At 27.3% G+C, this 27,934-nt stretch overlaps 6 protein-coding genes across 8 annotated transcripts; 3 read left to right on the top strand and 3 right to left on the bottom strand.

Moving 5' to 3' along the window:
• Positions 1-8,179: 8,179 nt before the first annotated feature.
• LOC134829392 (mitochondrial enolase superfamily member 1-like) lies at positions 8,180-9,859 on the bottom strand. The gene has a single exon (XM_063842444.1). It carries the CDS (start codon positions 9,794-9,796, stop codon positions 8,468-8,470), a length of 1,329 nt encoding a protein of 442 aa, XP_063698514.1. The 5' UTR covers positions 9,797-9,859; the 3' UTR covers positions 8,180-8,467.
• Positions 9,860-10,831: 972 nt separating this feature from the next.
• On the top strand, positions 10,832-12,308 carry LOC134831984 (transmembrane protein 138). The gene is made up of 4 exons (XM_063845840.1): positions 10,832-11,040; positions 11,099-11,171; positions 11,228-11,384; positions 12,096-12,308. Exons 1-4 carry the CDS (start codon positions 10,907-10,909, stop codon positions 12,203-12,205), a joined length of 474 nt encoding a protein of 157 aa, XP_063701910.1. The 5' UTR covers positions 10,832-10,906; the 3' UTR covers positions 12,206-12,308.
• Positions 12,309-12,360: 52 nt separating this feature from the next.
• LOC134831669 (acyl-coenzyme A diphosphatase NUDT19-like) lies at positions 12,361-13,835 on the bottom strand. The gene is made up of 2 exons (XM_063845465.1): positions 13,805-13,835; positions 12,361-13,731 (listed from the first exon to the last, which is right to left on the bottom strand). The coding sequence occupies exon 2, from the start codon at positions 13,575-13,577 to the stop codon at positions 12,456-12,458; it is 1,122 nt and encodes a 373-aa protein (XP_063701535.1). The 5' UTR covers positions 13,578-13,731; positions 13,805-13,835; the 3' UTR covers positions 12,361-12,455.
• An 8-nt stretch (positions 13,836-13,843) lies between these two features.
• Positions 13,844-14,556, top strand: LOC134831670 (small ribosomal subunit protein mS37). The gene is made up of 2 exons (XM_063845466.1): positions 13,844-14,004; positions 14,066-14,556. Exon 2 carries the CDS (start codon positions 14,090-14,092, stop codon positions 14,483-14,485), a length of 396 nt encoding a protein of 131 aa, XP_063701536.1. The 5' UTR covers positions 13,844-14,004; positions 14,066-14,089; the 3' UTR covers positions 14,486-14,556.
• Positions 14,557-16,085: 1,529 nt separating this feature from the next.
• Positions 16,086-27,191, top strand: LOC134830069 (uncharacterized). 3 transcript variants are annotated; one of them, XM_063843429.1, is made up of 7 exons: positions 16,086-16,332; positions 18,444-18,495; positions 24,426-24,641; positions 25,523-25,703; positions 25,799-25,955; positions 26,025-26,176; positions 26,280-27,191. In XM_063843429.1, exons 1-7 carry the CDS (start codon positions 16,263-16,265, stop codon positions 26,340-26,342), a joined length of 891 nt encoding a protein of 296 aa, XP_063699499.1. In that variant the 5' UTR covers positions 16,086-16,262; the 3' UTR covers positions 26,343-27,191. The 3 variants fall into 3 exon arrangements, with proteins under 3 accessions (XP_063699499.1, XP_063699500.1, XP_063699498.1); XM_063843430.1 differs by having other exon boundaries at positions 25,784-25,955; positions 26,302-27,191; XM_063843428.1 differs by having other exon boundaries at positions 25,784-25,955.
• Positions 18,308-19,068, bottom strand: LOC134832224 (uncharacterized). Its single transcript, XM_063846194.1, has 2 exons — positions 19,006-19,068; positions 18,308-18,947 (listed from the first exon to the last, which is right to left on the bottom strand). The coding sequence occupies exons 1-2, from the start codon at positions 19,066-19,068 to the stop codon at positions 18,537-18,539; spliced, it is 474 nt and encodes a 157-aa protein (XP_063702264.1). The 3' UTR covers positions 18,308-18,536.
• Positions 27,192-27,934: the final 743 nt, after the last annotated feature.

Here is a 27,934-nt window from a genome sequence, read left to right as displayed (position 1 = left end):
CTTTCGGTAACAACAACGCAGCAACAACTGAATATCAATAAAAATTGCACAATTTTCCAAGAGCATTGAATCTGTTACTTTTTTTTAAGAGTTAACATTTATTGTTATTTTGAAACCTTGAAAATGATATCCAAATGTATTTATTGTGGCTGTGAGCGATTTTGATTTGATTTTTATTATTTATGAATATAATTTGAGTATTTACGCGGTAAACGCCCGCATTCTTATCAGTTTGAAGGATCGAAGGCCATCTCCGCAAAGGCGAGTTTTTTTTTTGATTTGTGGATTATATTGTTATAAATGATACAGTTATGGGATTGATTCGGTACTTTTGGTTTTTTATTTTTCATCGATTAGTTAACATTTATCGCAGTTTCAACAGATAGTTAGAGAATAAGGTGACCAAAGGGTAAAAATAAAGAACTATGGAGTTAATGTTCTAATAATTTTAAAGTTTCGAGTTTTCTGAAGGTTTCTATTTGGCTTCAGTCAAATAATTTATAATTTGTGAAATAAATAATTTTTTTATAATAAACTTAATTTGTTATTTCTAAAAAAAAATAATTTTCATTTGATCAGCTGATCGAGTAACGAGTTAGAGTTTCAGACTTGTATTATTTTTTTCCCTTTCAAGATGTTCCTTTAAAGTTCTTTAACAGTTTGTCATATTCTATTGTTGAGAGTTCTTTTTTTGAAATCAATTGTTTTATACACTTGTCATGAAAAAAAAATCTGCGACGGACCTTTTTATCACTTCGTGAAGTCCTACATCCATATTTGGATTACTGAGTGTAAAGTGAATTCTTCTAATTGCTTGGGAACCTGCATTTATGTTTTCTCATTCTTCCTCACGGATCATTATAAGACGATACCTTCTTTAGTAGACGTTTTCTGGTCCATTCGTCGAAAATTAATGTCAAAACTTATTCCTTAGAACATGTTATAAGTTATTATTTCCAATTTGTGTATAAGATGTGAACGTGAATGATCATTAGAATATTAAGAATATTATACAAAGACTTATATGAAACCATAGTTATGCTTAGTCATGTCAAAATAATTTTTTGCATTATAGTAAAGAATATTTCACTGAAATAAAAAAAAATAAAATTACATATCAAACCTCACTTAAAGCTTGAACTTTAATTAAATTGAACTAAATTTCACTGTTTTTGTTACACTTGAAACTTTTTTTTTAACAAAAAATAATAAAAATAACTTCATTAATTTTAAAAATTTTAAAAATAAATAACACTTATGGTCACCGTACTAATAAAATTAATCACTTATTGCCTCATTACACGATTCAACTTACTTTTTTTTCACTAAAATCTTTTCAATGGCAATACAGTAGTCACATAACAATTACCTATCACAACAGGATGTTAAATTAATCATGTTTGTATTTATATCTAATTCGTCATATAATTTCATAGAAAAATAAAAAAAAATAATAAATAGCCGAAGAAGCAAACTTACCTACCTTCCAACTCGCACGCAACATTTTTTATTTTATCCATTGATTTCACTAAAAAAAAATAAAAACGCACAATTAAGGTATGCGAATATCTACAAAAAAAAAATTAGAGCAATCACTTACGCACTCACATCAATTATAATTTTGAAAGACACTTTTGATTAGATTATGACACTTTTGCGAGTTTCGACTTCCGTTGCGCAACGTTTTTCAGTTTAGCTGAACTCCGCACTCTCGTCGTGGGCATGCAGCTTGGGTCAGACAATGTCATGATTTTTCTCGCATCTGAAGGTAACAACGCAGTATGAGACAAACAAACAAAAAATATTATTAAAAGTGTTACGACGCGCACGGGGCATGATCAACATAACATTGAACCAAATTATATTCTGGCGATAGATTTATGTTTGCGATCCCGATTATTTGATTAATTATAACAATATATTACAGCGTGCATTTTTTTGTTGCCCTTATCAGATTATCGTGCTTTGTGCGCAAACCGAACAACAACAAAAAATGTAAATTAAATTGCGTGTTTATTCTTGTGCCCTCTCCGTTGTGTGTGAAAGTGATCTGTTTATTAACGACAATTATTATTATTTTTATTGCATCATAATTGCCGTTCAGAAGCAAATTGCGAATAAAATGCCCAGACAAAATGCAGGCAACGCAAAAAAAAGTTTAATTACACGTTGAGTGCACATTTTTTCGGTAAACATATCATTAAAATGGTCACAATGTACAACGAAAAATGGGGAAAAATAATTTCGATGAAGATGCATATCGGGACAAAGTGAAAATTTATTGCTGTAAGGAACTGATAAAAGATTAGACTTTTTAATGATGGGTTTGAGTTTAGCATAAAGCAATAATAAAATAATTGCTGTGATATACTTTCTAGAATTGAAATTCAAGGATTGGTTGTGCAAGCTTTCAGTTTTAAGGTGTTGGTCATTTCTCTTTCAGCGAATTGTGAAGAATTTATTTCTCGCAGGTTTTAATTTTGGGAAGAAGATAAAGCGAGGGATGTTTTGTAATTTTGTAAGATTTGACAAAAAATGCTTTGACACAGTTTTTGATTTAGTTTTTCTCTTGATTTAGTTTTCAAAACAAAACTATGTCAAAGAAAAAATTTTTTTTTCAGTTTCAATTTTTTGGCAGTTTTGAGTTATAAAATGATTAAAAATGATAAATTAGAGCCCTCTGACAAATTTTTATCCATTTGGAGCAAGATTTGACAAAAATTGCTTTGACACAGTTTTTGACAGTTTTTTTGCTCTTGATTTAGTTTTTAAAACAAAACTATGTCAAAGGAAAATTTTTTTTTTCAATTTTTTGGCAGCCCTCTGACAAATTTTTATCCATTTGGAGCAAATTTTTTTTGACACAGTTTTTGCAGTTTTTTTGTTTTGAGTTATGTCAAAGAAAAATGTTTCAATTTTTTGGCAGTTTTGAGTTAAAAATGATTAAAAATGATAAATTAGAGCCCTCTGACAAATTTTTATCCATTTGGAGCAAGATTTGACAAAAATGACACAGTTTTTGACACAGTTTTTTTGCTCTTGATTTAGTTTTCAAAACAAAACTATGTCAAAGAAAAAATTTTTTTTTCAGTTTCAATTTTTTGGCAGTTTTGAGTTATAAAATGATTAAAAATGATAAATTAGAGCCCTCTGACAAATTTTTATCCATTTGGAGCAAGATTTGACAAAAATTGCTTTGACACAGTTTTTGACACAGTTTTTTTGCTCTTGATTTAGTTTTTAAAACAAAACTATGTCAAAGAAAAAATTTTTTTTCAGTTTCAATTTTTTGGCAGTTTTGAGTTATAAAATGATTAAAAATGATAAATTAGAGCCCTCTGACAAATTTTTATCCATTTGGAGCAAGATTTGACAAAAATTGCTTTGACACAGTTTTTGACACAGTTTTTTTGCTCTTGATTTAGTTTTCAAAACAAAACTATGTCAAAGAAAAAAATTTTTTTTCAGTTTCAATTTTTTGGCAGTTTTGAGTTATAAAATGATTAAAAATGATAAATTAGAGCCCTCTGACAAATTTTTATCCATTTGGAGCAAGATTTGACAAAAATTGCTTTGACACAGTTTTTGACACAGTTTTTTTGCTCTTGATTTAGTTTTCAAAACAAAACTATGTCAAAGAAAAAAAATTTTTTCAGTTTCAATTTTTTGGCAGTTTTGAGTTATAAAATGATTAAAAATGATAAATTAGAGCCCTCTGACAAATTTTTATCCATTTGGAGCAAGATTTGACAAAAATTGCTTTGACACAGTTTTTGACACAGTTTTTTTGCTCTTGATTTAGTTTTCAAAACAAAACTATGTCAAAGAAAAAAATTTTTTTCAGTTTCAATTTTTTGGCAGTTTTGAGTTATAAAATGATTAAAAATGATAAATTAGAGCCCTCTGACAAATTTTTATCCATTTGGAGCAAGATTTGACAAAAATTGCTTTGACACAGTTTTTGACAGTTTTTGATTTAGTTTTGCTCTTGATTTGGTTTTCAAAACAAAACTGTGTCAAAAAAAAATTTTTTTTTTCAGTTTCAATTTTTTGGCAGTTTTGAGTTATAAAATGATTAAAAATGATAAATTAGAGCCCTCTGACAAATTTTTATCCATTTGGAGCAAGATTTGACAAAAATTGCTTTGACACAGTTTTTGACACAGTTTTTTTGCTCTTGATTTAGTTTTCAAAACAAAACTATGTCAAAGAAAAAATTTTTTTTCAGTTTCAATTTTTTGGCAGTTTTGAGTTATAAAATGATTAAAAATGATAAATTAGAGCCCTCTGACAAATTTTTATCCATTTGGAGCAAGATTTGACAAAAATTGCTTTGACACAGTTTTTGACATAGTTTTTTTGCTCTTGATTTAGTTTTCAAAACAAAACTATGTCAAAGAAAAAAATTTTTTTCAGTTTCAATTTTTTGGCAGTTTTGAGTTATAAAATGATTAAAAATGATAAATTAGAGCCCTCTGACAAATTTTTATCCATTTGGAGCAAGATTTGACAAAAATTGCTTTGACACAGTTTTTGACACAGTTTTTTTGCTCTGTCAAGGAAAAAAATTTTTTTCAGTTTCAATTTTTTGGCAGTTTTGAGTTATAAAATGATTAAAAATGATAAATTAGAGCCCTCTGACAAATTTTTATCCATTTGAGTTTTTTTTAGTTTTCAAAACAAAACTATGTCAAAGAAAAAAAATTTTTTCAGTTTCAATTTTTTGGCAGTTTTGAGTTATAAAATGATTAAAAATGATAAATTAGAGCCCTCTGACAAATTTTTATCCGTTTGGAGCAAAATTTGACAAAAATTGCTTTGACACAGTTTTTGACACAGTTTTTTTGCTCTTGATTTAGTTTTTAAAACAAAACTGTGTCAAAGAAAAAAAATTTTTTCAGATTCAATTTTTTGGCAGTTTTGAGTTGCAAAATGATTAGTATTTTTCTGTTAACTTTAAGTTAAGGAAAATTTTTATAGTATTTCGTCTTTATTTATTATGATATGGAAATTTTTTTTATTTTTTTTTATTATTATTTTTTCAATTTTCAAGCTCAAGAACCATCAGAAAGGCTTGCAAAGAATTTTTTCGTAATTTTGATCAATTTGAAGCTTAAGAACGAACAAAAAAAATTGCGAGACACTAAATTTTCACAGTATGGTCATGTTCGTCGTAATGCGTTAAAAAACGAGCGAAATTTAAAAAGAAATTCAAATGATATTGATTTCATTTGTTGCTCTACTAGACAATGTTATTTTTATAAGCAAAAATAAAGGAGAAGAAAAAAATGTGTATTGATTGTGCAATAAAATCATGACTCTTGGAACGTGCCTCGCTCGCGGCATCTACAATGATGATGATGAATCTTACATATTTTTCTATTTCTTTTTTTCTTACATTAAATTTTTTTCGTCGTCTTTTTATTTTCTCCTCAATACAATCGAAACCGAGCCGAAGCAAGCTATTTGTAATAATAATGAGTCTCGCATATTTCTTTTTAATTAGCTTAATTACCTCGAAAAACACAAAAAAAAATATAACATACCAAGAGTTGTGAATGAATGCAAACAATAAGGTGTTGAAGATGTTTTTCTTCTTCTTCTCCGGTTCTTTTTGTGCAATTGAATGCATTTATTGTTTGAAGTTACCAAATTGTTCAAATCCATTTTTAGTCATGATGATACATTCAATACACAATTTTTATCTTGTTCGATCGTTGTTGTTGTCGTCGTCGTCGGTTTCTTGCTCTCGTCGCGTCTCGTCCTATTAAAATGCAGTTATTCCGTTTTTTTTTTTGTAACTAGCGAAAAAAAAATACAACAGAAAATAATAATGGTAAGCCTAGCAGCACACAGCATCTGATATAACTGACTGACTTACAAAATTGTAGTTTGCGTGGCTTTGAGCAATCAAATTAATAATATCATTCTGGTGGCAAGACAATATTTCACTACTCAACAGTAGGTAAGGCGATTTTGCGAGGCACTGCATATTAGAGCAAAAAAAAAATCAGTTAGACGACTTGCAAAGTTTCGTAGGAAAAAAGCAATCATGGGTCAGTGATGCGCGTGATCTCCCTCAAGGAGTTTCTTCGCAGTGATGACGATAATTTTTCTTTTTTTTTTTGCGTTTCTTGGAAAATGCGTTGCTTTTGTGTCTGTTTGTTAAGTTGCTCGTCTCGCTGGTTTTTTTTTTTTGCCCAAGGAATTGAGAATTGCAAGAGAAGACAAAGAAAGTTCATTCTGATGTAAAAATTATTGAATAAGTGGAAAATTTTCAAGATTTCTTACGCTAAGAAAAAAATATGAAAAAATTTAAATTTAAAAATAAATCGAAAATAAATTATTTTAAAAATTAAAAAAAAAATAATTAAATAAAATTATTAAAAAAATTAATTAATTTAAAAATTATTAAAAAAAATAATTTATTTTAAAAATTATAAATTAATTTATTAAATTAATTTAATTAATTTTTTCTCAAATTATTGAACTTATTTTTCAGAATATTTTAAAGGCTATTTCTTTAATTTTTATTTTAATTTTTAACTTGAAATTTCATTTAATTAAATTTTATTTATTTATTTAATTTAAAATTTATTTTTTAAAATTAAAAAATTAATTATTAAAAAAAAATAATAAATATGATTTAATTTATTTAAAATTTATTTTTTAAATAACTTAAAATGCTTTAAAATTATTTTTGTTAAGCTTAATCTTATTTTTGGAGTTTATCTAATTTTTCTAATTTTTTTTAAATTTAAATTTAATTTTTGTAATATCAATTTCACTTTTTTTTAAATAATTAAAAATAATTTATAATTTAAAAATAATTTTTAATAATTTTCAATTATTTTTTGGGTCGAAAAAGATAAAGTTGAACATTTTTGTTGAGAATTTATCCATTTAGAGCCTGATTGGTCATGAAATGCTTTTGACATGGTTCTCAAAAAAAACTAGATCAAGTATTATTCTTCATATGGTTTTCATAAAAGAACTAAATAAAAGGAATTTTATTTGCAGTTTCCATTTCAAACTTCAAAATGAAAGAATAATTTTTAATGAAAACTAATTTTGTTTCGAAATATTTTTTTTACAACCGATTTCACAAAACGACAAATTTTGAATAGTAAAATGATGCGCCCCCTATCGACACTTTACGATCGGTGAGACGAATGAAATTGATGAAACAGCTGATCTGCCCCAGCATGCAAAAAAAAATTCCTGCCCATGCTCACTGGGGTCGGCAGGAATTTTTTTTTGCATGCTGGTGCAGATCAGCTGTTAGGCGAGACGAATGAAATTGATGTTGACGTTCCTCGAATTGTTCAATGGGTCGACAAATGACTCAGTCTGACAGAAAAACAATCAAGTGTCACAACTCTTACGAGATTATCGGGTTTTGAACCATTTTTTGCCCTTCAATCTTCAATTGTACCGCAAATTATTGGAAAAAATGACTCGTAAGTACTCTTCCGCTCTCAAATCTCATAAAATTCCCGCCAAAATTTAACTTTTACCGCCCAAAATGGAACTTTGCATTGTTCCATGTCACTTCCGTGTGCAATAAATAACTTTTTTCGGAACATTCTAGGTGGAAATCAGAGAGATTTGGCTCGCGCCAAAAACCAAAAGAAACTGGCTGACATGAACAAAGGCAAACGAGACGATGGACTTACTCCGGAACAGCGAAAACTCAGGTAAGGTCGCACTTTATCACTTATGCAAAAGAGGATTCATCTCGAATCCGGATGTTTTCATTGTTCAAACATAACAAACCAGTTTTTGGAATTAAGTAATACCTAATTCAAAGTCATTTAATAATAAAAAATATTTTTTTTTCTTCGCAGAGATGCCGAAATTATGCGAGAGAAACAGAAGAAAAAAGAAGAAGCGGCACAAGCAGCTGCGAAAAAGTAAATTCAGTGATGTTCTCGAAGGAACGACGAAGCGATACCAATATTTTTATCAACAAATCAATAGCCATATGACATCCATAGCAATATAACTTGATAATTTTCAAGCTTTTAACTGAACAATAGGCTAAAAAAATACACAAAGCATACACAAACACCGAATATTATTAAATAAATGTAGATTATAGGGCGATTTATAGACGACAAAAGCAACAACAACAACAAAACACTTCAACACCTACTTCTAAGAAACCTTATTTGTAGAACTATTTCGGTTTTGCATGTGGATATTTTATTTTTCTCATGAGTAATTAAGTAAAATTAATAAAAAAAATTATAAATTTACAGGAGCGTTACAATTTGGAGATCTTCTGTGTGTCAAAACTTGAAAAAAATCACCAAAGTTACGATTTGGGGATCTTCTGTGTGTCAAAATTTATCAAAAATTCATCAAAGTTACGATTTGGGGATCTTCTGTGTGTCAAAATTTATCAAAAATTCATCAAAGTTACGATTTGTGTTACGTTTTTTTTTCTGTGTGTCAAAATCATCATTTATTTGCCAATTTTTTGCCATTCACTGCCTCCAGGATACTCAAACTTGTCAATTACATCAGCTTTGAACTTCGTACTGTACCCTGGCTTCGTCGGCGGCATGTAACAAGCCTTCCTAACAATCGCTGGCTCCACAAAATGCTCATGCTGCTGATCCACAAACTCAATCCAACGATTTTCTTTAGTCCCCGACAACGAAACAAAATCCCACATTTGCAAATGTTGCACCATTTCGCACAATCCAACGCCTCCGGCATGCGGACAAACTTTCACACCCAATTTCGCTGCCATCAAATACACGGACAAAATTTCATTGACGCCTCCAATGCGCGCCGAATCGATTTGACAAAATTCCAAAGCTCGTGCCTGCAAAAATTGCTTAAACATCACGCGATTGGCGCACATTTCACCCGTTGCGACATAAATTCCAAACTTTTCAAGCGCCCTCGCGATTGTGGCATGTCCTAAAATATCATCGGGCGATGTTGGTTCCTCGATCCATAAGGGTTTGAAGTTTGCCAGTTGAGACATCCACGAAATGGCTTCTTGTACATCCCAAACTTGATTCGCGTCGACCATTAAAATTTTTTCGTAACCGATTTCGTCACGTACAAGTTGGCAACGTTTAATGTCATTTTCCAAATTTTGACCAACTTTGATCTTAAAAGCTGTGTAACCGGCAGCTAAATATTCTTTGCACAGTGATTTGATTTTTTCATCGGAATAACCGATCCAACCGACTTGAGTTGTGTAAGCGGGATATCCGTTCGCTAAAAGTTCTTTAATTCTCTCATTTTTTCCGTTTTCTTGACGAGATTTCAGTAAATCAATTGCCTCGTCTTTCGTAATGACATCCGTGATGTACCGGAAATCGATTGTCGACACGAGCATTTCCGGTTCCATGTCAGATAATAATTTCCATACAGGTTTCTCTTCAATTCGAGCCCACAAGTCCCACAGAGCGTTGATTATTGCAGCTGTTGCTAAATGCATGACGCCCTTTTCCGGTCCGATCCATCGTAATTGCGTTTCGCTTGTTAATTCTCGCCAAAAATTTCCGAAATTTGAGAAAATTTCATGAACCAAGCGGTTTTTCACCAAAAAAGTCAACGAATTTACAGCTTTTAGCACGATTTCGTTCCCTCTGCCTAACGTGAAGGTCATTCCATAGCCGGAAAGTTTCTCTGTTTTGATCGTGACATAAACGCAAGAGTAATCCGGGTCTTTGTGCATCGCATCGGAGCCATCAGCTTTTAAACTAGTCGGAAAACGGATGTCCTGAGCCTTTATTTCCGTAATTGACAGGGATTTGTCCTTCAAAAAGTTCATTTTTAGACGGAATTTTTGCTGAAAATGAGAATAAATTGTGAAGTAAGCAAATGTTGGGAACAAACTGAAGTAAACAAAAATAAATTATCTTATCAATTAAAGTAAATTCAAGAAGAGAATGACACTCAAGTGTTTTTTGAAGGAAAATTTTTCATAAAATTTAGGGAAAACTAGCTCTTTTATGACAAATTAATGTCTGTTTTAAAATTTTTTTTAAAGTAAAATTTTAAATTTTTTTACATTGAAAAGTTAAAATTTTCATATTTTTTGCAATTTTTAAATGATAAATTTTAGTTTTTTCATAAAATGATAAAAATTCAACAAAAATGTCCTTTATATGATAAAAATTGCAAAAAAGTCAAATTCTGTCAAAATATTAAATTAATTTTTTTTTCTGAATTGAAAAGTGAAATTTTTCTTTAAATTTATACCTAATGAAAAAAAATTATATTTCAAAATTAAAAAAAAAATTAAACGAAATTTTTTCAAAAAATGCGCTTTAGTCGATAAAAAGGACATTAAGGTACAGTAAAAAAAATCCAATTCTGCCATAATTTTAAAATTAAATTTTTTTTCTATTTTAAAAATTTTCATAAAATTTACAAAAAAAATAAAATTAAACTTCAAAATTTTTCTTAAATTTATTAAAAATTGAAAGAAAATTTTATGAAAAATCAAATATGTGAAAAATATGCTTTATTCGATAAAACTGTAAAAATTCTTATATAATTTTAGAATTAAAAATTATTTTTTAAAAAAAAATTGCAATTGAAAAAAAAATAAAATTTAAAAACTTTCCATAAAATTTTATGAAAATTTCATAGATTGAATTGCTTAAATTGTACTCAAAGAAATTAAAAACTTACCAAAACCTCAAAATTTACCGTTAATTCCAAAAATTTCTTCATTCCGCATCAAAAAACTTCAAATTTACCGCTTTTCCATTTATATCATGACTGAGCATGCGCATCCTTATGACGTCACTAAGTTACATTTAACAACCATAACAAAAAGGTCCTTGTTGAGCATCAATGCGTTACGAGTGTAGGCGACAATTTTAATTTAATCTCCGTGTTCGCATCGCAAATTAAGTTTAAATTCACGAAAAACATGTTCAAATCATCCTTGCGACGCTTTTCCTTCATTCTCACGTTCGAGATACTCTTCATAATTGCCGATATTTGCATCAACAGTTTCTCGTATCTGACCCGAGGCAACAAAGTTTGTGTTATTTTCCTCTTTTTGTAAGTAAATTTCTTTGAAATTAATAAAAAAGTGAAATTTTAATGAATTTTCGCACAGATTACAAGATGCTTTGTTGCTACTTTCGATGACGGCGATCATTTTCAGCCTTTATTCAACTTACGTCTATCAGGTAAGGGAAAAATTCTTGACCTCAGACAACAAAATCAATGAAAATTATTTTTTTAGGCTGGATTGGCGCAACTTATCTACAAAAAGTTTCGATGTGCTTTGATAATTTGCTTCACGTATTTTACTCTGACGTCTCTTCATGGCTTTTTGGTAATTGGGAAGTGGTTTGTCTGGCCCGAAGCACTCACAGCCTTATTCATCGTGCAGAGATTATGTGAGAAAAATTTATTTTATAGACGAATAATTTTAATATTTTCGGTCTTTTTTTGTCTCACGAAAATTTTTAATAAAATCTTTTCTTTTAAATATTTTTTTCAAATTTTTTTAAAAATTAAAAATAATAATTTATTAAATTAAATTATTTTATTGTTCATTTATTTATTTTTGTTATTTAAATTATTTTTAAAGTTTTAATTCAAAAGCTCAAAAAAATAAATCCCAAAATAGAAATTTAAAAAAAAATAATTTACGTTAAATTATTTAATAATAAATAAAATTTTAAAATTAAATTTAAAAAAATAATTAAATTTAATTTAAAATTTTCACCTACATTTCTTTCATTTTTGTATTATTTATTTTATTGAAAATTATAAATTTTCATGATTTTTTTTTTAAATTACAGAATGACAGAAAATATGAATTATATGTATATCAATTAGGAAAAATTCTAATTTATTTAAAAATTCTATTAAAATTTAAAATAATAATTTAAATAAAAATTTAATTAATATTATTTTTATTTAAAAAAATTATTTTTTATTTAATTTTTTTAAGAATTAAAATAAAAAAAAATAATTTAAATATTTAATTAAAATAATAATAATTAAAATTTTTCCTCTGAAGAGACGACAAAAAAAATGAAAATATTAAATTAATTCGCCTTAAAATCATTAGAAAAAATAATTAAAAAAAAATTTTTTGTCAGTTTCTCCCTTATACTACTACTTCTTCAAGCGATCCGCCTTGAGAATGAGCGATCCTCGATTTTATGACAACATTGATTGGTTAACAAACGAAGTTTTGGGATCAAATTAGAGCTCTTCCAAAAGAAATCTATATCAAAAAACAGGACAGCAATGTAAATACTTATCTATTTTTTTGTAAAAATATAGGAGTTGACTCTTAAAAACTCGTCTAATGGAACAATAAATCAATGGAGTTAAGAAAAAATATCAAAAAAATCATTTTTTTATTAAAATATTTTTAAAAAATAACTTTTTAACCCGTTTTTACCCAATAATTCCTGTAAAAATTGCACTTTTTGTCTTAAAATTAATTTTTTTCGTCAAAGTTTCGTACGTAAATTATCTTCGCCAGCCTTTTCAAGGAAGTCAAATGTCGTAATTGGTCGTTTATGCCCATTAATTGGATCACAATTGGAATGCAACTCTACTTCGGATGGCGATTTAATCTCAAATCTGTTCAAAATTCTACTTTTTTCTCGAAATTCTTCTAAATTTCCTTCAAAACGTTCTGCTTCTGTATTTTCAGCTATCAATTTCGGCATTTTTGGATATTTTTCGTCGCCGGGAAAGATGAAACACATTCCATCCTCACATTTTGTCACAATTGGCATCATCAAGACACTTCCTTGCTCCTCTCTGGTTACCAGAAAATTTTGTAGTTCTTCAATTTCCTTAAAATTCGCCAATCTACAAAACTCGTAATACTGCGGCGGATGATACCAAACCTCATTTTGATGCAAAAGTTGGATATATTCCTCCGGAGTGCGCCAAAAATAGCTAAAAGCCTCTTTAGGCTCGGGAAAAATCGGCAATTGTTCGTTAATTGTGCACAAAAAGAACGCCGTGAGAAATCTCCTCGAAGGAAAAGTCGTTGGCGTCAACCAGCAAGACCACTCGAACAAACTAAAGACATCGGGAACGACATTCAGCTGCTGACAAAGTTGCAAAAAGGTCATTTCATGATCGTGTACTTGTTGCTGAAACTTCAAAATGTCGTTCGTTCGAAGGAAATTCGATGATTTTCTCGAAGTAGAAGCCGTTGATCGACACAAAAGGACTCCAAGTTCTTCGAAAGCTTCACGAATGGCGCCGATTCGTAAACTTATCGCCTTTGAAAGTAACTGACCTTGACCCGAATCGTCGTTATCGTGAAAAATTAGAGCGTTTCCCCGTTTTTGGCGATGATAGTCGAGCGTCAATTTATTTAAATCCCGCAAATTGATGCCATGTTTGTGAAAATGTTCAATCCAGCCACTTGCTTGATCCTGTTCCTCTGTCGAACCGCCCGGATAACAAATGTGGTTGTTGAGAAAGGAAGTTTTTTCCGATCGTTTCATGCAGAGAATGCGATAATCGAAGCCATTTGTTGATATTTTGTGGGATTTGGCGGCGATTATTAAGGTTGCAGCCTCTCGCCAAGGCTTCCGAAGACGAGAAGTCATTTTTTTGTGGGGATTTTAAAGGTAAGAAGTCACTTTTCGGTTGTTTTGATTATGAAATTTGACATTTTTGACAGAGATGGAACTAAATTTTTATGTTTTTATAGAAAATTTCGTTGATTTTCAAGATTTTTGTTGAAATTTCGTCACATTTTCACTAAAAAAATATTTTTTAAAATTAATTTTTATTTATTTTTAGGGAAAATTCTGAAAAAAATTCAAAAATTTACCTTATCGATGAACCGTTTGTTGATTTTTCGGCGACAACTCACCTCTGTCACTCATCGCCGAACTGTCAAAAAATTTTTTTCACAACAAAAACATTGAATCTGGCACGCTTTTCAATATTTTTCGCATAAATTGCGCTCCAACCTCCTTAATTGACCTCAAAAAGGTTCATTTTTGACGAAACTTGCTCCTGCCATTCACGGTAAATGTCAAAAATTTCAATTTTTTGTTAAAATTCTTTACATAACTTTCATCTTTTTCAGTTCGCGACACGAAAAAACCAAAAAATGCGTCAAACTGCAGTACTTTTCCACAAAAAAGCCCTTCTTGGATGGCAATCGAAGCGAGCGCGTCTCCCACAAAATGTCAACAGAGTCCCGTTTGCGGAGGTTTTGCCGCTGAAATTGCGTGACAGAGTCTCGGGCAAGGGTTCGCGTGTCTCGGATGTCGCTTGTGTGCAAGAAATGACGACGATGTTCGCCTGTCTCAAAGCCAATGAGTTCAATGAAGCTGCCTGCACGAAGGAAATTGACGCCTTGAGCGGTTGTTACACGGCATTTTTGGAGAAAAAGTCGAAATCGAAGGAAGACAGTCGAAAGGGAGGCATTCGTACCGGCAAAAATTTGGATCCGCGAGAATTGAATCGATATTTGAAGAAGTTCCCCGTGGAAACAAGGCCTTGAGAGACGAACAATAGTTTATCAAAAGTCTTTTTAGTACGAAAATGTTGCGAAAAATAAATTTATTATTAGAATTTTATGGTTTTTTGATAATTAGAGTGATTTCGTGGTCTAACTTTCGAAGGTTCTTCATATAAATTTTAAAAAATTTTAATTTTTAATCAAAAAAAAAAAAAAAATTTAAATTAAACTTAAGCTTACAAAAAAACTTTACGTTTTTAATTTAAGTTTAAAATTTCAAAAAAATTTTTTGATTTTCCGGGCAATTTCAAAAACTTTTAAAAAAAACTTAAGCTTAAATTAAGCCAATTAATTTAACTTAAGTCAAACTTTCTTAAGATTTTTCTTAAATTTGAGTCACAAGTCAAAATGTTTTGAATTTTGCCTTAATCTATAAGTTTAAAAAAAAGAAAGCTTTCTAAAAAATGAGTCAAAGTAAAAATTTTTTGGATTTTCAACCCAATTTCAAAAAAAAAGTAATTTAAAAAAATTTTTTTAATTTAAAAAAATTTGTAAATTAATCCAATTAATTTAACTTAAGTCAAGCTTTCTTAAGATTTTTCTTAAGTTTGAGTCATAAGTCAAAAAGTTTTAAATTTTGCCTCATAAATTTTGCAGTTATAATTTTAGTGAAATATACCGAAAGTGTTCAAAAATTTTGTAAATTTGATCAGAAAATTTCTAAAAAATTTATTTAAAATTATTTTCTATTAGTTTTATTTTTGTTTTTATTTTTTTTCATGATTTTTTGTAAATGATTTTTTGTATCATGAATTTTATTTTGTTTTTTTTTAATTCAAATTCTTTTTTGTGCTGTTAAAAATCGATGATTTTTTTGATTAAAATAAAATAAATATTTATTTAATTAAATTTAATTAAATTAAATGATTTAAAAAAAATTAATTAATTAATTTAATTTAATTAATAAAATTATTTTTTTATTTTAAATTATTTATTAATTAATTAAAAAAGTTAAATTAATTAATTTGAAAAATTATTAATTAATTTTTTTGTTTAATGTTTAATTAAATTAAATTCAAATTTTTTAAATCAAAAAAATAATTAAGTAAATTAAACTAAATTTTATATTTAATTAATTTTTATTTTATTTAATTTAATTATTTAAAAAATTCAAACTTTAAAAAATAATTTTAAGAAGAACCTTCAAAAATTTTAACATAAAATCACATTTTCCCGCATCTCTCACAAATTTCATAGCAAGAGAGTAATATTTCTCTCTCATGAGTTACTTACTAGATGAAGCCCCTTTTCCAATTAGAATCCAATTTCAAGAGATTTCTTAAAGGATTTTCCATTTAAATATTTTTTTTGCTCAAAAACTCACTAAACTACCGTTATTGATCAATTTTTCTCTGAAAATCAAATTTTTTCGTCATTGCCCCTTGTTGACTTCAAGCAAAGTCCATTCCGACGAAGTAACTCAGCGCACAATGTGATATCAAAAATACATTCATAAAAAACATATGATTTTAATGATTGTTTCTCTTGCGTGCTGGCTCGTAGCGCTGTAAGGGCAACTCACAATAGCGCGGTCTGTGCTCCGACAAACACATTTCATTTATAGTCAAACGTCGGTCGAGGATAGACGTGAATAAAAGTGTAAAGCGCCACACACACACACACACACACACACAGCGAGTTCTGGAGTGAGTGAATGTTGTTTTTTTGTCGAAATCCGTACAAAGTGAGACGCGAGTGTCGATAGACGTGCCGTATAACGCAGCGAGTAGCGAGGAAAAAAACAAAAATTCAAGAAAAGATGGCAGCCGCAACCTCTGTTGTCGTTTTAGATCGCGGAAATAACACCACTTGCACGGTTAATTTACATGGTTTGTATGAAAAAAAGCTCCGTGAAATGCGTGTCCGGCGTTTCCACTTGGATTCCGTGGCGTTCCTGTTGCATGTCATCGAGAAATCGCACGGGAAATGTTCATATAAAAAAAACCGCGTACACTTTTTTCTATATGGACTTTTTTGTTGTTGATGGGAGTTTCATGAATTTTTTTTTTTTTTTTTGCCGTCGACCGTACATGTACGATTGCGCCCCGTATGACTTTTTTGGTGGTATTAATGAGATTTTTTGCTCGCTCGACGCGAAACGAGCCAAGTCCCCGAGATTAGGGAGCTAATTCACGGGAAATGCCGAAAACAATCGAGGCACCTACCGCATTCCCCGAAGATGTTGTCAACAATCGTCATTGACAACTTTTAATTTTTCAGCTAATAATTTGCGAGCAACTCGTGCAAACTTCACGTACAACGCAATAATTGCCCAAGTACAAAAAAAAATAATTAAAAAAAATTCATAATCCCAATAAATATATGTTAAAAAAATATTTAATGCACACCACATGCTGATTAGATCCAACTTTTTTTTTTTTTTAAATTTCAGTATAAATGATTTACGTTTCGAGTTCATGTGTGCGGCACACAAAAATATTTTTCTATGAATAACCGTTTCGTTCATGTACTTTCAATTATTTGTACGAAAAAAGGTTAAAGCATGGTCCAATGTCATATTTCTATCTAAAAAGTGAAGTGAAAAAAAAGTTTCATATGTGTACGTTTCAAAAAAAAAAAATTGTATCTCGCGCGCGTATTGTATAAACATTTGAGTTTTGCTGAAACAAGTGTTTTTGTGTTTGATGCATTCGTCTCACAACAAATTCACACATTGAAGCGATTTTTTTCTGCTGCTGCGATTTTTTTTTTTGAGTTAATGACTGGATTTACTGTTTTGGAACCGTTGCTTTTGGAAAGGCGGTTTGTTGTGAAGTTTTGCCGTTAAATGATGAATTGGCAAGAGCCTAATTTGGTTCTGAGAGAGTGACCTTGAAGTGCAGTTGTTCAAATAAGTCACATGAGATCTATGGAATTAAAATTTTTTGTTAGATAAAAATTTTATTTTTTTTTTTTGTGAGATAAAGTTTTATTTGAAGGGATTTTAGAAAAATATTTTAAAGTGAAAACTTTTAAATGTTGCATTTCTATTTTTTTTTCTATTTTTAATTAAATTTTAAAATAATTTTAAATAATTTTATTTTTTTTTTATAAATATTTTTTATTATACATTTTTTTTTGTTGAAAAACTTAAAAACATTTTTTCAAAAGGTTCAAAAATAATTATTTTTAATAAAAAAAATTAATTAATAATTTTATTTTTTAAAACATATTTTAAAAAATCATGGACAAAAGTTAAATAAATATTTTTAAAAAATTATTTCTTTTTTAAAATTAATTAATTAATTTTATTTAATAAATAACTGAATTTCTTTTAATTTATTGATTAGAATTAATAAAATATGAATTTTATTAATTTCTCTAAATATTTATTTTATTTAAGAATTTTATAATTTTTTATTTTTATAAATTTAAAGTTCATCTTTTTTTACAATTTTTTAAATTAAAAATGTTGAAATTTCTTAGTTAAAAATAAATTATTTGCTTGATAAACTTTTATTCAAAATACAAAAAAAAATATTTAAATCAAAATAATTAATTTTTAAATTTTAATTGAAAATTTAATTTTTATTATTATTATTTTTTTTTTAATTAAATATTTTTTTTATTATTTATTAAAAATTATTATTTTTAATTATTTTTTAAATTAATATTTAAATAAATTTTTTAATATATTTTTTTCAATTCATGTATATTTTATGAAATTTTATTTTTAAAAATATATTTCTAAAAATCCATTAAAAAAATAATGTTGAGAATTAATTTCATCAAAATACTATTTTTAAATTTTTTTCATTAAAAAAAATTAAAATTAAAAAAAACTTTAAAAACGTAAGAAAACTTGTCACAAAATCTCAAAAAATAATTTTTTTAAAGCAACTTTTTTACTTTTTAAATTGAATCCAAATGGAAACTCCGATTTTTTTTTTCTAATTTTTCTTTAAAAAAAATAAATTTCATATTTTTTTTTACTTTACAGGTGCCACAGTCGTCTCATGGCGCGTCAACAATCAAGAACAACTGTTCGTTAGGTGAGTTAATTTGTTTATTTTTCCCTTTTTTATACATCGCGTTACTTTACATCTTCGGGCTTCAATCGTCCTTCAACGTGTTTCGACAAGTGATTATATTTCCTCAGCAGTGCGGCAAACGATCCGCCAACATTGTCGTTTTCCTCAAACAAACACTTGATCACTTCGTATGCCTTTCCGCAGAAATACTGAGAGCGCGTGGCACACGAGCTATTTCGGATGAACGGAAAGTGGGCGTCATAGACAAAGCCATTGGTGCCATCGCCATTCAAAAGTCCCAAATTATAACCAACGCAATAAATGTAGCATTGGAGCAAAGTACTTTCCGCGGCATTTTCCATCACGTAATACCATCCGAGACGACACGGGGCACCTCTTAAATTATGCACTTCGTCGAAATATTGCGCGGCACAGAAATCTTCCGCCGTTATTTGAGACATTTTGCCGATGGGCTGAAATTCAAAACAAAAAAAAATAATTTTTTTCAAGTAAAAATTAAAAATTTCTCACCGTTATCGCTAAACTCAGGCCCCAATGCAGCAGAAAAACTCCCGTTACGACTTTGAGAACCATCTTGATGCAAATTTCCGATGTCACTAAGTCACTTTGCCGACAAATTCAAGCTAAAATACCCGCGTTTCTGCTTAATTTCGTTGCAATTCGTGCCTCAGGTGTCAGTAAGAGTGAAGATGTAATTGCCCGTAATGCAAGTGCTCAGTTACAAATAACATTGTTGTCTGTTCCTGGATGATTAATTTTTAATTGCGAGACGGAATAATTTAAAATTGGATGATCTAAGCGGGAAGAAAAAAATAAAATTATCATGAAATTAAAAAATTAGTACAATGTTGCAAAAAATATTTTTTTGGGGGGCTCGATCTTTGACGTCGTAATTATTTTTTTTTATTTATGAAACTTTTAAAAATTGGACAAAAACAAAAAAAAATGATAAAGAATTCTAGAATAAGACGCAACATAATTTTTTGATAAGAGTTGTTTATAAACAAACGAGATTTTATGGGAAATTGGGACAATTTTTGTCACGTAATGTTACAAAGTCTAACTTTTTTAAGAGATTAAGAGGTAATTAAATTTTTATTCGAGTTTTTTTTTATTTTTTTTTTACTGCGAAAAATTATTTTTTCATTGAAAGCTTTATTTAATTTTTAAATAAATTTAATTTTAAAATTTGATTTATTTTTTTTTTGCTTTTCTTTAATTTTATTTTATTAAAATATTATTTAAATAAATTTTAAAAATAATTTAAATTTTATTTTTATTTATTTTATGTGATTTTTAGACAAAATATTAAATTATTTTCATATTTTATAAAAAAAAAAATTTTTAAATTAAAAAAAAAAAAATTAAATTAAAATATTTATTTATTTATTTCAAATATTAAAAAAAAATTAATTCAAAAATCTTTAAAATTGGTTAAAAATTAGAATTTCAAAAATTTTATGAACATCAATTTATTGAATTAAAAAAAATTAAAATAAAAAACTTTCATAAAATGATTTAATTTTGATTTTCTTAATTATTAAAATTAATTATTTAAAAATTTTTTTTTTTTATTATTTTATAAAATTTTTCAAAAATTAGGAAAATATTAAATAAATTTTTTTTTTATTTCGAAATTAAATTAAAAAAAATTAACTTGATTAAAAATTTTTGAAAATTGAACCTTAAATTTTAAAAATAATTAAGATTTTTATAATTTCTGAATTTTTGATTTTAAATAATTTTAATTAATTGAACAATTTTAAATATTTTTTTGTAAATAAAAATTTTAATTAATTTAACATAAAAATATAAATAATTTCATTTGTGTAAAATATATTTTTTATTTTAAAAAATTAAATGAATTAAAAATAAAAAAAAATCAAAAATTTTAATTAATTTTTTTAAAAGTTAAATTAATAATTTATTTATTAAATTAAAATTTTTCTTGAACAAACGCTTTAATTTTTAATATTTTTTTACAAAATAACTCACAAAAATAAATCGTGCTGAAAAAAAAATCTTGATCATCCAATATATATAATTAGCACTCGTCGATCTCATGTCACCTGAACTCAAATATAATTTTCGAACATCAAAGCAACTACAATCGATGGATGGAAAGAAGAAAGGTGAACGTTTTGTCTTCCTATCGCTCTTTCCATCTCTATTGGCAAAAATAATCATAAAAATAGACATAGGACCGTTTACTTACGCAAACAACTAAAAAATAATAAGTAGGTTTGTTTGCTCTCTTTAAATAATTTTTTGGTTCGCAAATTTTTTGCATAATGATTTTTTTTTGTTAGGTACATGAGTGAGTGTGGCGACAATGTGCGCAATTTGTCAATTCAATTAATGAAAGATGAATGGCAAATAAATAAAAATCGACTATTATTGGCATGGCACAGCAACGAGACAATTACGAGGCGTTTATTAATAAAAAAAAATTATTAAAGAAATTATTTTTGTTCGAATTTGAAGAAATTTCGTTAAAAAGGGACATGAGGTCCATCGAATTAAATTGCCGTTGGCAAATAATCATCATAAAACAATTTTCGAAAAAAACTACGTTTTACTCGCTTTGGTTGGGAGAATGTAGCAGAACACGGCAAAAACACGACACGACAGAGGAAAAAAACAAACAATGCGAAAAACTCATTCATAAAAACTATCAACGCATAGTAAACGACGACGAACGGCAAATGCACACACACATGCGCAGAACGGGTCCGTTGTTGTTGTTGTTGTTCTTGTTGATGATGATGATGACGATATTAGTTACAAGATAAACATTTAAACACAAAAAGTGCACAAATTAATCCGAAACGGGAGTCGAATGCCGGAGATAAATGCGAAAGATAAGAGAGATAAAAGTCGAAACAATTGAAGTTTTGTGGCCAGCGGCGATTTTGACAATAATGCGTTAAACAAAAAGAGCGGCAGAGAAAGGAAAGAAAAATGTGAAGAAGGACCTGTTGTGTGCGAATAGTTTGGTTTGATGATGATTATTACGAAAGTAGTTAATGTCTCTCTCTGATGGCACTAATTAAGGCTTTGAGTTAAAGTGAAGCACTTTGACGTTTTTTAATGAAATAAATCGTCAGGAGGCGTCTTTTGAGTAACGAATTTGTTTGTCAAAGTGAGTTAAGAGGAAATTGATAAATTTTTTTTTTTTTTTCGAAAAAATCTTTAGAGCCAAATTTTTATTTCTCAATATGAGATTTTTATCATTTTTTTTTAACCTAAATTATAAAAAAATTAAAAATTCTGTTTTTCAAAAATTTGGAGTAATTTCTTCAAGTAAAAAAATTATCAAAATTAAATTTTTATTATTAAAAATAAAATTTTCATGAATTTTTCATAAATATTCAGACAAAAAATATAAAAAAAAATTATTTTTCATTAAAAATATATTTTTTTCATTAATTTTTGATTCGTTGGAAGTCATTTTGGACAAATTTTGAGATTTAAGAAAATTTTTAGTACATTGAGAATTCTCTTTTTACTATACGAAAATATAAAATTATATTTGATAAACTCTGTTATTAAATTTTAAAATAAAAAAAAAATTTTTGATAAAAATCTCTTAAGATTTAACTCAAAATTTTTATATTTATGTATATTTAATTAAATATTTTTGAAGTTTTTTTAACTTCTGATCTTTTTTCATTTTTTTTAAATAAGGTTATTAGGCCGCTCCAAATTTATTTCGAACTTTTTGTCCAAAAAACTATAATAGCAAAATAAAAAAAAAAATTGAAAATGAAAAAATTTTAACAGTTTTTTGTCATTAATGAATATTTTAGTTGATTTTTTGGTATCTACATTGAGATTTGATAATTTAAAATATATCTCAGAGTATTTCAAGATAAAAATTTAAACAAAAAATTTTCGTAAAAAAAACTGTCAAAAAATTTTGAAAAATATTTTTTTTGAAAAAAATTTTAAAGATTAAAATTTATGTTAAAATACAATTTTTAATACAAAAATTCTTAAAAATTAAAAATTTTTTAAAAAATTTTGAAAAATTCCTTGAAAAAATATGAAAAAGACCAAAAAACGGCCAATTTTGATGAAATTTTTAACTTTTTTTTTTATTTTCGACTTTTGAAATGGGGCATGGGACAAAAAGTTCAAAAAAAAATTTGGAGCGGCCTTATTTTTTTAATTAAATTTTTTTTAATTTTTTTAAACAATTTTAATTTTTAATCGATTTTTAATATTAGTTGACAGTTGTTTTAATAGAAATAAAAAAAAAATAATTTTTATTTATTAAATTAAATTATTTTTTTATTAAAACATTATTCAATAAATAATTAAAAATTATGATTAAAAAAAATTTTTAAAAAAATTAATTTTTTAATTTTTTTTTTCTAATTATTTTTTTTTTATAAAAAAATTCTATAAATTTCTATTTTTTAAATTTCTTAATATTTATTAATTTTATTTAATAAAATTTAAGTTAAATTAATTATTATTTATGAAATTTAACTAAATATTTATTAAAATATTATTTAATGAAAAAAATCAATAGAAATTTTTAATTAAAAATAATTAATTATTAAGCGCGTAACTCATTTTAAATTTTAAAAGTTATAATTTTTTTCAAGTTAATCATATTTTAGTAAAAAAAAATATTTCAAAAAATTTATTTTAATTATTTTTATTAAAATTTCATAAAATTACACTAATTTTTGAATAATAAGCTTCTTTAAACTCCCAAATTAGCTTCAAATCACTTACAATTTATTCTCCAATCTCATCCAATATCATCAAAATTCCAAACAAAGTGAATAACAATCAACACAAATCATGTAACAACTCTACAGTTACAATTCAAAACGCTACAAGAATCAATCTTTATAACAATAATTGATCATAACACACTCACTCACACAACAAAGAAGACCAAAAATAGTTGATTCTGTTACTTTGTTGTCTATCTCTCAAAGAAACACTCGCTTGTATTATTATTATTTGTAATTATCTCATCTTGTAGTTTTTTTCAATTTTTTTTTCTAGTTCTAAAAAAAGATGAAATATTATTTACAACAGAAGATAATCTATCATTAAAATGTCTCTTCCCCCTTGAATTTTTATTTTTTTTTTTTATTTTGGAGCAAATTCGAATTTCTTCGTTTCAAGCGCGCTCATCATCATTATCATTACAAAGGTTCTTTGCGGCTTGCAAAAAAATTCACATGAAATGCAATGAAATGATATATGAACAGTCGTCGTCGTCGTATGCAAGTGTGTGCGGAAAAAGTTGCCGCCAGGTAATATAAAAACTCTTTGCCGCCCGTCGGCCATCATTTACCATTTATTTAACTCGAAAGCAGCTCCTTACAGCAAAAAGAAACCGAGACACAGCAACAAATAATGTAAAACTTTGCTGCTGCTGCTACCTAATATGTGCTTTTCGGTGTACAAATAAAGGATGAAAATGGACAAAATACAAAAACATCCATAATATTAAAGTCGTACGAGGCACACACAGCTCCGTGCTGCGAACATAATATATTATTGTAAAGCTTTTTTATAAATACTTTTTTAAATTTGAGTGAAGTTTTCTCTATTTGTGCCGTTCTGCGTGCATCTCGTACAAACTTTTGTAGTTTTTGGTTCCTGTCAGCTCGTCGTACATTCGCTGCCGTTGTACGTGTGTTCCATGCGAAGCATAATGTTAAACGAGATTATGGTTTTTATGCCTGTGAAATTCAAATTGTTTTTTCATAATAGATTTTCTAATTGTGATACGTTTGTTGCCTTGCCTCTCTCTCTCGCAGCTTCTTGTTTTTGATCGGGATCGATAAAATATTTTATGTGCGACGACGACTCTTCTTTATATTGTCTGAAATTTAAGTAAATTCTTTTTATTTTTGGAATTTTAACGTTTTTAATTTTTTTTTTCTTATTTTTACTTGCAGCAAATTGGCAGTTTTTGATGGAAAAAAGGCGATTCGTGGAGGAATTCCTTTCGTTTTTCCGCAATTTGGAGCATGGTCTTACGGGCCTCAACATGGCTTTGCGCGAATCACGAGATGGACATGTGAACATGCTCCGGAAAGATTGCCGAGCGGAGATGTTGAGGCGGTGTTCAGTTGTATGGATAACGATTTTACGAGATCGATGTGGAATTATCAGTAAGTTGCTTTGAGTAATAGATGAAATTGAATTAGAAAATAGCGATTTTCGAATTTTTAACGGTCATTTTTTTTTTGAATTGACATTTACGAATATTCATTTAAATTTGAGGGTTTTAAGAAGTTTTTTGAAAAAATTTGTCAAATTTTAGAAAATTATTCTCAAGAAAAACTTAAAATTATCATTTTTTATGATTTTTTCAAATTTTTTCTTTAAATAAATTTTAACGGTTATTTTTTTGAATTGACATTTACAAAATTTTCATTAAATTTTGAGTTTTTAACTAAAATTTTGTCTATTTTTACAAGAAAATATATAAATTATCTGAATTTTTTTAAATAATATGCAGAAGACTCTTAACGAACTTCTTTCAAACTGATATTTAAAAAAATATAAATTATTGAAAAATTATTTTAGTTTCCAAGTATATTTTTTGTACAAAATTAATAATTTTTTTTTTAAATAATTTTTTTTATTTCCAAAGAAAAATTAAAATTAATTTAAAAAAAAATTTTTTTTAAATTTTTTAAATTTTTTTTTTTTTTTTTAATTAAAAATTTAAATTAATTTATTAATATTTTTATAAATTTAATGATTTACTTTTAATATTATGTATTTTTTTGATATTAAATATTTGTATTTTTTAGAATGGAATGCACCATAAATTTTAATATTTTTGTTTAATTATTATTATTTTTTTTTAATTAATAATTAAATTTAATTAGTTAATTAAAATTAAATAAATAAAAAAAAAAATTAAAGATTTGAGTGATAACTTAACAAATTTTCATCTATTTTTCATAAAAAAAATACTTAAAATTATCAATTTCTCAAGAATTTTAAAAAAAAATCATTAACGAAAAATATTTTTCTTCCATAGATTCAGAATCACATACAGACTAATATTGCGCGAAAAGGAACTCCATTTCCACATTGGTGTATATAATCCTAGCAAAGATATCACATTTTCCTTCAACTTACTCCTTCACACTTACTTGAAAGTTCCTGATGTCAGACGATGCCAAATTACGGGATTACACGGATGCACCTTCATCGACAAAGTAAGTTTTTTTTATTTTTCGCGCCATTTTTGAGATCATTTGAATTTTGGCGCCATTTTCGAGATCACTTAATTTGATAGGCGATCTATTCACAGACACGAGATGGCGCAATTTACCAAGAAGGGCGCGAAGTTGTCACAGTTAACGAATGGACCGACAGAATTTACCAACATACGCCGCAGGAACATGTGATCACGAATGTTGTTTCTGGCAGAAAGATGCGTTTGCAGAAATATAATTTTCCCGATACAGGTTGGAAATTTTAATGAAAAAAAATTATATTTTTTTTTTTTTGATGAAATTTTGAATTTTTTTTTTCAGTTGTTTGGAACCCATGGATGGATAAAGCTCGTGAAATGTCAGATTTTGGCGACGACGAGTACCCGAACATGATTTGCGTGGAAGCTGGGCACGTGTCGAGTCCCGTAATTCTTTTGCCCGGCACCGCTTTCGAAGCGAGTCAAATTTTGCAGGTAAGAAACGTCGCAAGTTTGATGTTTTTTGTTTCGTTTGTTTGAATGTTTTTTGTTTTTGATTACGTGTCCCCTCTCCTCAACACACATGAATAATCTCTAGATAAATAAAATAAAAATTATAGGTAATGTGAGTAGAAACCGGAGGGAGCGCGTCGTCCCGTAAGTCCGGTAAACCACGTACAAAGAAAAAGAGAAAATCAGCAGCAGCTCAACAAAATCCAGCCGCATCTTCGTCCACAAATTCGTCGCAACAACAACAACAACAAGAAGCCACTGCTGAAGACGCCGCCGTAATTAATTCCACAACAGGAAATAGTTCAACTAGTAATAATAATAACAACAATAATAATACACAGTCCAATAATGCGGAAAATAATTCGTCAATTGCCGCAGCTCAAGCAGCTGCTGTCGTCCAACAAGGTCTCACATCGGCACTTTCCCAACTTTCCTCCTCAAATTCATCGACATCGTCATTTTGGCAAGCAGGCACCTTTCCCTACAACTACGGAGGAGTCCTTTTTAAAATGCCTGGCGCCAATTTGTGCGGGCATGGACACCAAAACGGATGTGAAATGTGCTCCCATAACATGTGAAAATAAAAAAAAATAAAAATTTTAATTAAAAAAAATTATTAGAAACTCTCAGAGAGTTAGTTTTAAGACTTTTAAACCATAGAGGAAATTCTATGTTCTCAATTCAACATTATATTGGTAGATAGGTGTTTTATTAAAAAATAAAAAAAAAATATAAATAATCCCCGAAGATGAATTAAATTCACCAAAATTTTGACTTTTTCAAGGCCTTTCGTTGGAAATATAATTTTACGGTCAAAAAATAATTTTAAGTAATTTTTAGATGTTTAACTTTTAAGCTACTTTCATTTTTTTTAGAACTCTTTAGAAAAATAATTAACAAAAAAAAATTATTTGTAAAAAATCGTATACGAATTCATGCCTTGCAAAAAAAAAGAAAAGGTAAAAAATTGTCTATAATTAAAATAAAATTAAAAAAAAAATAAATAATTAAAAAAAAAAAATACTAAAATAAAAATTAACATCATCGGTTGTATACGAAAGCGCTCAAAAACTACTAAAAAAAATTAAATTAAAAAATAAATAAAAGAAAATTTGTAAAAAGGCCATATCGATAAGTTTTTTGAGAAATTTTTAAATATACTTTTTTTTTTAATTAGAAATTGATGTCAATTAAGAAATAATTAATTTTAGATATTTATCAAGAAAAATGAAAAAAGATACAGGAGGTATAGAGTTACTAATTAAAATTAGTTGAACGATAATTTATTAAATTGCGTTTTTAAATTCACATTACAGGTAAAAAGAAGATTTTTTTTTGTACTTTTTATGTTTTTGGAAGGTGCAATAAAAAGTAATAAATGATAGTTCTTTAACTAATTATTAAAAAAAAAATGTTGTTTTATTTTAAATTAAAAATTTAAATAATTTTAGAATATTTTAGGATTTGAAAAATAATAAATTTAAAGGTAAAAATTAATAAAAATTTTTTTTTCATTTTTAATTTTTTTAAATTTTTATTAATTATTAATAATTTAATTAAAAGCTCAGAATTAATTTTCAAATTGAAGAAAATTAATTATTAAAATTCTTATAATATCTTAAAATTCTTATTATTATAATTCTTATTTTTTTGATTTTATAAAAATATTTTTAATTTTTAAAATAATATTTCAAAATTTAATTATTTTCGACCTTTTTTTATTTAACTTTTATAATTTAA

Source organism: Culicoides brevitarsis, chromosome 2 (assembly GCF_036172545.1).
Source record: "Culicoides brevitarsis isolate CSIRO-B50_1 chromosome 2, AGI_CSIRO_Cbre_v1, whole genome shotgun sequence".
Classification (NCBI taxonomy): domain Eukaryota; kingdom Metazoa; phylum Arthropoda; class Insecta; order Diptera; family Ceratopogonidae; genus Culicoides; species Culicoides brevitarsis.
The sequence above is the reverse complement of the archived record's forward strand: the minus strand, read 5'-3'. Positions and strand labels throughout refer to the sequence as shown.